Source organism: Salminus brasiliensis, chromosome 23 (assembly GCF_030463535.1).
Source record: "Salminus brasiliensis chromosome 23, fSalBra1.hap2, whole genome shotgun sequence".
In the NCBI taxonomy this organism is placed as follows: domain Eukaryota; kingdom Metazoa; phylum Chordata; class Actinopteri; order Characiformes; family Bryconidae; genus Salminus; species Salminus brasiliensis.
The window spans coordinates 30,353,721-30,366,220 of record NC_132900.1 but is presented as its reverse complement, the minus strand read 5'-3'; the positions used below and the strand labels follow the sequence as shown (position 1 = coordinate 30,366,220).

The 12,500-nt window shown below is 47.7% G+C and overlaps 1 protein-coding gene across 1 annotated transcript in view; it reads right to left on the bottom strand.

Moving 5' to 3' along the window:
* The window catches only part of cux1b (cut-like homeobox 1b), a 171,508-nt gene that overhangs the window by 69,943 nt on the left and 89,065 nt on the right, over nucleotides 1-12,500 (bottom strand). Inside the window, exons 5-8 of the mRNA XM_072668403.1 lie at nucleotides 9,499-9,636; nucleotides 6,110-6,233; nucleotides 2,720-2,796; nucleotides 1,666-1,732 (exon numbers count right to left, since the gene is read on the bottom strand). Of these exons, the coding sequence (XP_072524504.1) occupies nucleotides 1,666-1,732; nucleotides 2,720-2,796; nucleotides 6,110-6,233; nucleotides 9,499-9,636 (406 nt within the window). The remainder of the gene's footprint in view (nucleotides 1-1,665; nucleotides 1,733-2,719; nucleotides 2,797-6,109; nucleotides 6,234-9,498; nucleotides 9,637-12,500) is intronic.

The window sequence follows — 12,500 nt, the reverse complement described above, 5'->3', positions numbered from 1 at the left end:
CAGACTGTAAGATAGATGAGAAGACAGACTGGATAGACAGATGGAAAGACATGCAGACAGAAATGCAGACGGATGGGAAAACAGACAGAAAGACGGGACAACAGACAGACAGACGGAAAGACAGACGGACCAGAAGACACACAGACAGAAAGAATCTGTCCTTCTTTGCTTGCTGGGTGGTGGGCCGGGACGATGGGCTCGTGGGCAGGGATAGTGGGCCGGGACGGTGGGCCGGGATGGTGGTTTTGTTAAGTGCAGCTGATTGATAGAAAAGAAGGGTCTGACTGCAAGCAAAATGTCAAAGCAATGACTGAGCCCCATCACGACCCAGAAAAGCCATCACACACACACACACACACACACACACACACACACACACACACACACACACACACACTCTCCAAATGCCAGCGAGGCTCTCATTACTTTGTGCTGTGTGCGGGGCAAGACCCCCAGAGTGACCCACCCACCCACCTACCTACCTACCCACCCACCTACCTACCCAGCATCCTGGCAGCATCAGGCAGCATGAATTACACACTCTGACCTCCTCACTGCTTTAACAGATTCCAGCAGGAAGAGGAGATCCAGTTAATGAACCAGGACCTCCGCTGCCCAACCGCGGGTGACTGTGGAGTCTTCAGCCACACTCATAAATACAAACATACATTATATATATATAAATTATTGTTAAAAAAATTAAAAAGATCAAATAATAACCAGAGTGAAAGTAGCAAGTTATACATTTTACTACAAAAATAATAATAAATAAATTAGAAAGTATAATAGTATGTTAATTAATAAAAAATATTATTATATATACATTAATATAATAATTATATATTATATATTATTATATACACACACACACATATATATATATATATATATAAATAAAATTAATACAATTAACCTGGAAAACACTCCTAGCCCCACACTGATCAGACCGCTGGGCTAATGGAGCTGCGCGCGGTGGGTCTGAATGAACAGTGTGTGAGGCCCGACTGAGCCCAGTTCAGCTACAAAGAAAAGCTCCAGAGTGCACGAAGAGCCATGATTGGCCTCTGTGTCTGATCTGGGATCAGCGGAGGAGGAGCTGCCAGGCTGCGTGTGGCTCGTCTGCCACTGTGGGCTTTTGCTCAGCTATAATTATGCTTGCCAGTAAGCTGGGTGGTACACGCCCTGAAATAGCCTCGGGGCCATCGGCGGCGGTGGCGAGACGAAGCATTCCTGTGCGACAGGCAGACGAGGAGGCTGCTGTGGGCGCTCCGACCACACACACACACATTTATATCCATACACACAGAGGCCTCACCTCAAAACACACACACACACAAAAACACATTTACAAAACCCACGCAAAACCCGACGCCCCCCCCCCCACTCCAGCCGGAGAACTGCGCTGTGGCGATTGGAAGGGTTGGTGGTGCGACTGTCTGTGTGGATCTAATCTCTCGTTATTTACAGCACGCCTCTAATGCTCGGAGCGGACGCCGCTGCTCTTTGAGGGAAAGCAGAGAAAAGCAGGGGAGCTGTGTAAAAGGAGGGGGGTGGCTTTGTCAGAACAGGGAATTGGGGATAAATCTGCTGACAGCATCTCACACACAGCCGGCAAATACCCGTGAACAGGGAACAGGAGAGAGGTTCTATAGAGTCCAGACTTACTTCGCTGTGGACTCCTCGTCGTACTTGGTCTTCAGATCAAACAGCTCTGTCTGAGTTGTCTCAAGTGCTGCAGGTGGGGAAAACAGACCCATGTTACACACGAACGGTAAAAATCCAGCATTTTCAGCTCGGCATGATGGTTCCAGATGGTTTCAGATGGTTTAAGCTGGTCTTCCTACTGAAAACACAGCCTCCGCTGGTCAGGCTAAGCTTAGAGTTAGAGTTGCAGGTCTACCAGCATGCCCATGCCCGCCAAGCTGGTCATAATGGCTGACTAGTTTGGTCAAGCTGGTTATACTGGTTGATCAGCATAGTTTAGGCTGGTCATACTGGTCATGATGGACCAGCATGGTAAGGCTGGTCATGGTGGACCAGCACGGTTAGGCGGGTCATGGAGGATCGGTAAGTTAAGGCTGGTCATAGTGGACCAGCATGGTTAGGCTGGTCATATTGGTAGACCAGCATGGCTAGGCTAGTCATAGTGGACCAGCATGGTTAGGCTGGTCATATTGGTAGACCAGCATGGTTAGGCTGGTCATAGTGGACCAGCATGGTTAGGCTGGTCATGGTGGACCAGCACGGTTAGGCGGGTCATGGAGGATCGGTAAGTTAAGGCTGGTCATAGTGGACCAGCATGGTTAGGCTGGTCATATTGGTAGACCAGCATGGCTAGGCTAGTCATAGCAGACCAGGATGGTTAGGCTAGTCATAGCAGACCAGGATGGTTAGGCTGGTCATATTGGTAGACCAGCATGGCTAGGCTAGTCATAGCAGACCAGGATGGTTAGGCTAGTCATAGCAGACCAGGATGGTTAGGCCGGTCATATTGGTAGATCAGCATGGTTAGGCTGGTCATATTGGTAGACCAACATGGTTAGGCTGGTCATATTGGTAGACCAGCATGGTTAGGCTGGTCATAGTGGACCAGCATGGTTAGGCTAGTTATGGTGGACCAGTAAGGTTAGGCTGGTCAATATCCCATTTTTGCTAATCTCGGCCAACTATGAACAAATCATTGCGATCATCATCCCGTGTGAACCCAGTGCACTTTTACCTGTCTGGAGGTTCTGGACCTTGTGTTCCGCCTCGTCCAGCCTGGAGGCCATGGACTCCTGTGACTCCTGCAACTTCCTGCGAGGGAGCAAAGAGAGAAGCAATGAAAAACGTAGACACAGAGGGATCGGAAGATCAAGACCTCAAACTGTCTGTTCAACAAACCTCATGTGCATCAAATATTTGGTTATACGTCCCTCAGAAAGCTGCACCATGACCAGATACTGGCTCCTGGCGGAGCTCTGGTTGAGTGTCTGACCACTCGTCTTGCCAGAATTGGAAGAGTCAACAGACGTGGGTTTGTGCTCACTGCCCTTGTTGGTACTGGAACCTGACTGTTTCCAACTGTTTAGCTGTCTAGCTGATGCTTGATCAGTGTATCAGTTCCTCTGGCAGCAAAACAGCCCCAGAGCATGATACTACCATCACCACCACCACCACCACCACCACCATGCTCCATCTCTACAAGTTGTAGAGAGGTACTGTCAGTAGAATAGAACTCTCTGGATCAGATAAGCATCATGAATCTATTGGCACCATGCTGCACTGAGCTGTGGAGCAGTGGAAGAACTGTGGAATGATGGATGCTTCTCCATCCAGTACTTCTAGGATGAATTGGAGAGTTGGGAATGAACCATCCCAAACATCTTGACCTCACAAAAATCCTCCCAGCAAGGCTCCTCCCCCAAAATCTTCCTCTCTGGACAGTAGAGACGGTCACTCCAACAAAAGCAGCACAAACTCCTTTTAATCCTAATCTTGATTTCACAGAAAACAAAGAATCAGCAGGTGTCCCAATACTTTTGTCCATGCATTGTTTATTAAACAATTATCACAAAATGTCCAGAAGGTGTTCGTAAGCTTTCTTGGGTTCAAGTCGAACCCTGTGAAAGACAAGCTGTTCGGGTTCCACGCCACCTTAAAAAAAACACCCACCAATTTCATGTGACGAAGGAAAAAATGGTCCATGCAATATTTAATAAAGTGGCCCATTAGGCAGGGCTGTCTGGCCACTCGAGCGGCCCGGCTGCTCGGAGCGAGGGGCCGGCAGAAACCAGATTTAGAGAGAGAGAGAGAGAAAGAGAGAAAGAGAGAGAGAAAGAGAGAGAGAGAAAGAGAGAGAGAGACAGAAAGAGAAAGAGAGAGAGAGAGAGAGAGAGAGAAAGAGAGAAAGAGAGAGAGAGAAAGAGAGAGAGAGAAAGAGAGAGAGAGACAGAAAGAGAAAGAGATAGAGAGAGAGAGAGAGAGAGAGAGAGAAAGAGAGAGAGAGAAAGAGAGAGACAGAAAGAGAAAGAGATAGAGAGAGAGAGATAATATTTTTAGCAAATAAAGTTCAGTCTTTTAGGGTGGAGCTCTAAAGCACCACTGTCTGAGATATTAATAAAGAACGCACAATGAGTCACTTTCTATTTCTCTTCCACACACACACACACACACTCACACACACTCACACACAGAGAGCCATCCACCTCCGTCACCCTCACAGGAAGCGTGCTGAGCAGACAGGAAGTGGACTGAATTATGGATGCATGCTGACGCATAGGAAATGCACGAGGCACAATTGATCAAATATGGACACTGACTCCGAAACAGCAGCACTCCTGCTGACCGTTAAGAAAGCTGGACTGCCCTACTTGACCATTTATAGACATTTTCAGAGTGACACTCTGACCTGACTGTCTCTTTAACACTCTCAGACCCCCCCGGACTCCAACAGCAGCTTAAATGTATCATACGTCCAAATATTTATGGACACCCCTTCTAATGAACGCAACTGCACCCGCTGCTGACACACATGTGCAAACGTACACACACGGACACCCCGGCCCAGTCCGTCTGGACAACTGGCCCCATGCTTAATGCCAGGCGTGGGCTAGTAGAGGGGTATAAAGCCCCCCTGCATTGGATGGTGCTCCATACAGTACTTTTGGGATGGGTGGGGATCATCCAACATGCTGACCTCACTAGCTCTAGCTCTTGTCCCTGAATGCAATCAAATCCTCACAGCAATGCTCCAAGTACAAAGCCTTCCTCTCCGGACAGTAGAGACAGTTACTCCCACAAAAGCAGGATCAGCTCTTTTTAATACCCTTGATTTCGGAAGAAACAATGAATGAGCAAGTGTCCAAATACTTTTGTCCGTTTAGTGTACTAATTCATATAGGAAAATAATAAGAACGGGCTCCTCCGTTCGGATTTCTCTGATTATCTCTATGATATTACACACACTACCCGGAACCTCAAACCAGATTACAGGAGGCAGGGAGCTAATCAGAAGCCGGGATGGGGATGGATGGGGGTCATCGATCCACCCACACTGGAGCCAAATAAGAGGGACAGGAGAGTCCACGTGATGGAGACAGACAGAGAGGGAGAAGTGTAAACAAACAACCGCCGAATTGGAGCATTAGCGTGGATTACAGATGTGTGGAGGGGGGTAGAGGGGGGGGCATATAAATAAATAGAGCGGGCGCTGGAGACACCCGTCCCAGTTGGCCGTGGCCTAAGTGCTTGTGTAAGCACAGCATACGCTGGCAGCATTAACCCACGAGCCTGGCCTGCACATAAAAGCCCCGCTAAGGCTTTAATACAAAGCTCTGACTCCAGTGTCACACACACACACACACACACACACACACACACACACACACACACACACACACACACACACAGAGAGAGAGCGCCAAGCTGCGGGACTGTCCAGCTAAGCACTAGAGGTTTGGCAGAACCAGTAACATGAGATATAAAGAACACTGGTCAAAAGTTTGTGGACACCTGCTCAATAAGCACTGGGGGTTCAGTGGTCGAATTCCTGCCTTCCACGGTGGAGGCCCAGGTCTGAACCCAGGCCAGCGCGGCAGCCGGAAGGTTAAAGAAGCGGCCTTGTGGTCGGAAGGTCGTCGGTTCGATGCCCTGAACTGACAAGACACCGGTTGAAGTGAAGTGAGCCATGGGCGCGGCAGCTAGGGCTGCCCACCGGTCCGGACATGTGTGCTCACTGTTTATCCTAGTGTGTGTGTGTGTGTGTGTGTGTGTGTGTGTGTCTCAAATTCCTAAGTGTTCAGCACAAATTCTGAGTGACTATGCATCATGCTGTTTTGGAACACTGTTGTGAGGATTTGATTGCATTTATCCACACAAACGCATTAGTGAAGTTAGTGAAGTTGGTGATGTTGGGGGGGTGGGGTAAACCCCCCTAACCAGCACTTGAATTTAGGGAATAGTCACCACAACCTCGTGATAGTACTTCTCTATAGGATTAGAATGGGTGTCCACAATTTTTTGGACATCTACACTCTTAAAAACAAAAGGTGCTTCGAAAGGTTCCTTGAGGGATGCCACAGAAGAACCACAATTGGTTCCATCAAGAAGCAGCTTCTGTCTTTCTCACCTCTCTTTCTCTGCATAGTCGTCGTGGAGCTGCTGCTCCTTCTCTTGGGCCAGGTTCTCCGCCTGGTTCTTCAGCGTCTGCTCATACTCCCGGATCTTCTCCTTAAGTGCTTTAATGGTGACCTCTGCCAGGAAAACACACACACACACACACACACACACACACACACACACACACACACAAGATCAGTTCCGCTTCAGAACCACAGCAGCAAGTCCTGTAAAAGGTCTGGACCCGTTTACTGACCCTATAACAGCTCAGCGAAGCTTCAGGACCACTGACCAATAAAGGACAACATCTCACTCTGATCTTACAGAGACGATATCCTACATAAAGTGTCTTTAAGAACGATTTATGTAAATAAGCCATATTCTGATTGGCTGTTCTCTATTCAAGCTCTCTATATAATCATAATCATTTTTTGTGCCCCCCCTCATAATAAATTAATAAATATAATATAAATATAATATAATAAATAATAATGTAATATATTATAAATTATATTATATATTTAATCTAATTTTCTAAATACAAAAATATATAAATTAAAAGAAAAAAACATTTCTAAAAAAAAAAAACTAACAAAAAAACTAACAATGTTTTTTTAAAATAAAATTTATATTTTACATTTATTGGAAAACTTACATTTTCCAAATAAAAATATATAAATTAACATTTTAATCATTACATTTAAACTAAAAATGAAAAAATATCATTATTATCAATTAATCATAATGTTTATAAAATAACAAAATACAACAAGCAAATGTATCTTCAGTTTGACCAATCAGAACAGTCTTACAGTCTTAAAGGTACAGGAGCTCAAAACACTGTTCAATTATAAGGCCTAAGGAGAGGCTGGATTATAGTCATGTCAAAATGATAGAACTGTGACTGCTTTTGGTGCACAAACCCAAACAAAGGTTATAAGTGGACCTCAGAGGGACAAAACAAACAAACAAACAAACAAACAAACAAACAAACAGTAGGATATGGGCCCTTTAAAAGTGGCCTCCATTCCCTCCACTGAGATGTAAAGCTGTGTAACGGCAGAAGCAGAAACCTCGGGCAATTCTAGAGGAACGTACGCAGTGGAAAAAGTTCCCACATGCCACTAAAGTTAAGAAGCTGTCCTGTTTTCCAAAAACACACGAACATGAAGAGAAGGACAGGAGGAGCACGGACTGCAGCGGAGTAATGAGAAGGGAAAGCTCATAAGAGCGTGAGCTGGGAAACAGCCCTCTTCTCAGTGTGGCTCAGAGGACTGTGGGGTTATGTGCTGTTTGGACAGCAGACACCCCGTTCAGTCTCCTCAGCTTCAACTGGACCAGACCGGACGGGACAGTGTTCTAAAATAGTCAAGCCGCCGCTCCACAGTGGACATTTCTATAGACAGATATAGGCAGATAGGTAGACAGACAGACGGACAGACAGGTAGACAGACAGATAAGTAGACGGACCGATAGGTAGACAGACCGACAGACCGTCAGGTAGACAGACAGACAGGTAGACAGACAGACAGGTAGACAGACAGACAGACAGACAGACAGACAGATAGGTAGACAGATAGGTAGACAGACAGACAGATAGGTAGACAGACAGACAGTTTTGTAGACAGACAGGTTAGACAGACAGACAGTTTTGTAGACAGACAGACGGACAGATAGGTAGACGGACAGATAGGTATAGAGGTAGACGGACAGACAGACAGATAGGTAGACTGACAGATAGGTAGAGAGGTAGACGGACAGATAGGTAGAGAGGTAGACGGACAGATAGGTAGAGAGGTAGACGGACAGACAGACGGACAGACTTCTTCAGACTGACGGAGATGAAGAGCTGGTGTGTGCGAGAGTGTACTCCGAGTAAGAATGCGAGAGGATTGGATGGCGTGTCTCCGGCGGAGATGCTCATTGACCCTGATTGAGTGCTCAAAAAGGTGTATGTGCACTCACACACACACACACACACACACACACACACACAGTTGCGTGCGAGTGTGTGTCCCAGCAGCGGGAGTCAGAAAGTGATAAGATGAAATGTGTATCTGTGAGACAGGCAAGCTCATAGCCACTGATTGAGTGCTCCGAGATCCGAGCGCTAGTGTGTGTGTGTGTGTGTGTGTGTGTGTGTGTGGGGCAGTGTGTATTACACATAAGCGGGCGGGAGTGTGTGCATGTGTGATTTAAACTGCCGGCTTGCGGGTCTGACACATAATCAATGGGAGCAGGTCCCTTCGGAGGCCTTTTCCCCCTTAACTGCTAAATTGAACTTTAAACATTTAGGTTGGGAGGGATCAATGGCCTCTACTGGGAAGAGCACGGGGGTCCGAGAGAGAGAGAGAGAGAGAGAGGGGGGGGGGGAAGAGAGAGAGGGGAAAAACTGAGGAAGGAGGGTTAGAACATCCTCTTACTACAGATATCAAGTCAGCACTTCTGATGGAGAGGGCGAGATTACTGCCCACAGAAAAGAGCTGAAGATAATATTGCCATTATTGAACAGTTCTAATTAACGGCCCTAATTAAGCTCCCCCAGCGCACTTCATATCCCTAACTGGGCCGATACGGAGTCAGGCGGCTCCCTGTTCAGTTAGTCCACTCAGTTCAACTGTGTTCATTCAGTCAGTAGACTTTTCTTCTGTATTCCAGTGTTCGGTAAAGCCCTTATTAAACTATAAGACTGTCTATTACTGTAAAGCTGTTTATAAGCTCTCCGGGTGGCATAACTGTCTAAGTGTCGGCCCAGTTATTGATGATGGCGGATTCCGTCTCCAGTAATAACCACAGTCGTCAAAGGCTGGGGTCCCCGACAGCACACCTGGCTTCCCCCTCTCTGAGTGAGGTAAGACTCAAAATTCTTGAGTCAAGGCTCAAAGCGATTGGGTCAAGGCTCAAAACGCCTGGGTCAAGGCTCAAAATGCTGGGAGTCTTACCTCTCTGAGTGAGGTAAGACTCAAAATTCTTGGGACAAGACCCAAAGCGATTGGGTCTTGTCCCAATCGCTTTGGGTCTTGTCCCAAGAATTTTGAGTCTTACCTCACTCAGAGAGGGGGCTCAAAGCGATTGGGACAAGGCTCAAAGCGATTGGGACAAGGCTCAAAGCGATTGGGACAAGGCTCAAAACGCCTGGGTCAAGGCTCAAAACGCCTGGGTCAAGGCTCAAAATGCTGGGTCAAGGCTCAAAATGCTGGGTCAAGGCTCAAAGCGATTGGGACAAGACCCAAAGCGATTGGGACAAGACCCAAAACGATTGGGACAAGACCCAAAGCGATTGGGTCAAGGCTCAAAGCGATTGGGTCAAGGCTCAAAACGCTTGGGTCAAGTCCTCGAGCTGTTTAAGGGCCTGATTAGAGCTCCAGTGCGTTTGCGTTCGCTCACACGTGTTCTCACCCTGGTTCTTGACCTCGGCGAACTCTTTGTTGTAGTCCTCCAGTGTTTCTCGCAGTTTCTGGTTTTCCGTCTCGATGTCGTGCATCCTCTGCACCTTCAGCTGCAGCTGCTGGCCGAGCTCCAACACGGGGACCGGATCTGACCGGGAGACAAAACACACACAGCTCAGATACCAGAGCATTAACACTGACATTCCATCTGGTGGTTCCCTCTGTAACCCACGGCTGCCCGGTCAGCACGCATCGGCCCGTCTGTGCTGTTTTCATGATACTAATTTAAATAATACTGATAAAATAAAAAGCAGATACTGCTGCAAGTATGTGACCGACACCCCCCCCCCGCCCCAACAAATCGGTCCATCAGCGGTTCTCAACCCCTTGTATTTTGCTTTAGTCCTGTGTCGGGTTGGAGCAGATATGTGGACCACGTGGGGGGTCCTCTGGGGGCCGGTTTGAGGAGGCGCTGATTAACATGTTCAAACAGTCTGTTTAAAATGAAGGAACCCAGCTGTTAAACCCAGGAGGCTGAGATGATTAAACTATTGAGGAAATTACTAAATTATTGATAGCTGGGCGCTGCGCTGCTGCTGGGAGCGGCCGCAGGGCTAATAACAGGACGGTCTTCATCATTTTGGCGCTGCTCAGCGGCTCGATATCTCCACGGAAAAAGACACACGGAATTGAGCTTCTTGAGAAAAGACCGGTCAGCCGGTCAGACAGCCTTTAGTTTATACTGACCGCAAAATTCAGAAGGCATTCAAGAGCTTCATGGTCATCGTCTTTACAGTTCCCATTATTAGATTAGCTCAGACATGCTGGCAGCTTTGAGCAATTTCATATTTTTTTTCTGGGGGGTTCTAGATCTTTTGTGGTTCTAGCAAGACCCAAGAATACTAGTATCTTAAGGTACCGTTGTATCCAGACCAGTATGTTACCTTAATCAGTCATATATATATATGGGTCCTAGGTGCTTACTATGGTGTTGCTATGTGGTTGCTATGGTGTTGCTAAATGGTTGCTAGATGATAGTTGATGAGTATTTCAGTTAGTTGCTATTGTATCCTAGATTTTTGCTATGGTGCTGCTAAGTGAATACTGTGGTATCCCAGGTGGTTACTATGGCGTTGCTAAGTGGTTGCTAGAAGAGTGCAACAGTACTGCAAGATGACTGCTGTGGCATTTCAGTTGGTTGCCATCATGTCCCAGGTGTTCGCTATGGTGCGGCTTTCCCATAGCAGGTGGTTACTACGGTGTTGCTAAGCACTTGCTAGAGGAGTGCTACAGTAGTGCAAGGTGATTGTTGTGGTGTTTCAGGTGGTTTCTATGGCATCCGAGGTGTTCCTATGGTGCTGCTAAGTAAATGCTACGGTATCCTAGATGGTTAGTGTGGTGCTGCTAAGTGAATGCTAGATGATTGCTTTAGTACTGCATGGTGATTTCAGGTGGTTGCTATGATATCCCAGGTGGTTACTATGGCGGCGCAAATGAATGCAATGGCATTGCTTAGTGTTGCGTTCTATAATGTTGCAAGACGGTTGCTATGGTAACACAGGTGGTTGATAGTGTGTCTCAGGTGCTTGCTCAGATGTTGCCAAGTGGCTGCTGTGGTACCCTCACGTGGTTGGTTGGATTTTACTGCCGATTTGCATAATTGTGACATTAGAAGGACGCACAAACGTCTGAACCACCTTCATTACTATGGGAAAAGTCCACTGCTGTGCAGGAACCATAATTATTCAGACGTTCTGCAGGAATGTGGACCTACTACACCCCCCACCACCCCCCACCTCCGCCCCCGCCCCCATCACCACCCCCGCCCCCCCCTCTGTGTTCGTACATCTGATCAGAGCTGCTTCATCTGCTGCAGTATTAAACAGCCTGAGAGCAGCCTTGGGAACTTTAACTCTGCTTTGAGAACTCGCCGTGTGTGTGTGTGTGTGTGTGTGTGTGTGTGTGTGTGTGAAGGTCAGTGGGCTGGCAGTGAGGTGTTCATCCATCTGTTTCCCCTACACACACACACACACACACACACACACACACAAACACAGTACACAACAGCTGATGACGGAGTGGGCGACTACAGAAGCCCAAGGGCATGCTGGGTATTCTCTGATGAGGAGCCTGATTTGTTAGAGTGAATCAAGGCCACAGCTAACTCAGCGGTGCACACGCACACACACACGCGCGCGCGCACACACACACGGGCACACACACACAAGCTGAGGAAATTCATGCAAAGTGCAGTTAAACACACACACACACACACACACACACACACACAGAGCTCACGACATGAACACACTTAACATACATGTGTGCGCGTGCGCGCGCACACACACACACACACACACACACACACACACACACACACACACTCTCGCTGGGCACAGAGGGAGAGAAAGCGGAGTGTGTGAGCGGGCGTAGGGGACAGAGGGAAGGCTGTGACTAATTGCTGGTGTTGAGCTGCAGAAACAGAGCAGCTAAGTTTAACCACTCCTATACTGCTGACACTGCAGCGCGAGAGCGAGCGAGTGAGAGCGCGCGAGAGAGAGAGAGAGAGAGAGAGAGAGAGAGAGAGAGAGGGTGAACAGAGAGAGCACAAGAGGAGGAGTGAGAAAAAGAGAGAGGGTGCGAAAGAGAGGGTGCAAGAAGGTGAGAGAGCTAGAGAGAGGGTGAAAGAAGTAAAGGATAAGAGAGAGAGAGGGGTGAGAGAGTGAGGGATGGGGTGAAAGAATAACAGAGAGAGAGCGCGAAAGAGGGGAAAAGAGAGAGGGTGAGAAAGTGCGAGACAAAGAACAAGGGAGAGGGTGGACGACCGGAAGAGTAAGAGAGAGCGGTTGAGAGAGTGAGAGAAAGAGTGAGACATAGGGTAAGAGGGTGAGTGAGAGAGAATGAGAGAGTGAGAGTGAGACAGAGGGTGTGATAGAGAGGGTGAGAGAAAGCGCAAGAGAGAGGGTGAGAGTGTGTGTAAGAAGGCGAGAGAGCTAGAGAAAGGATGAAAGA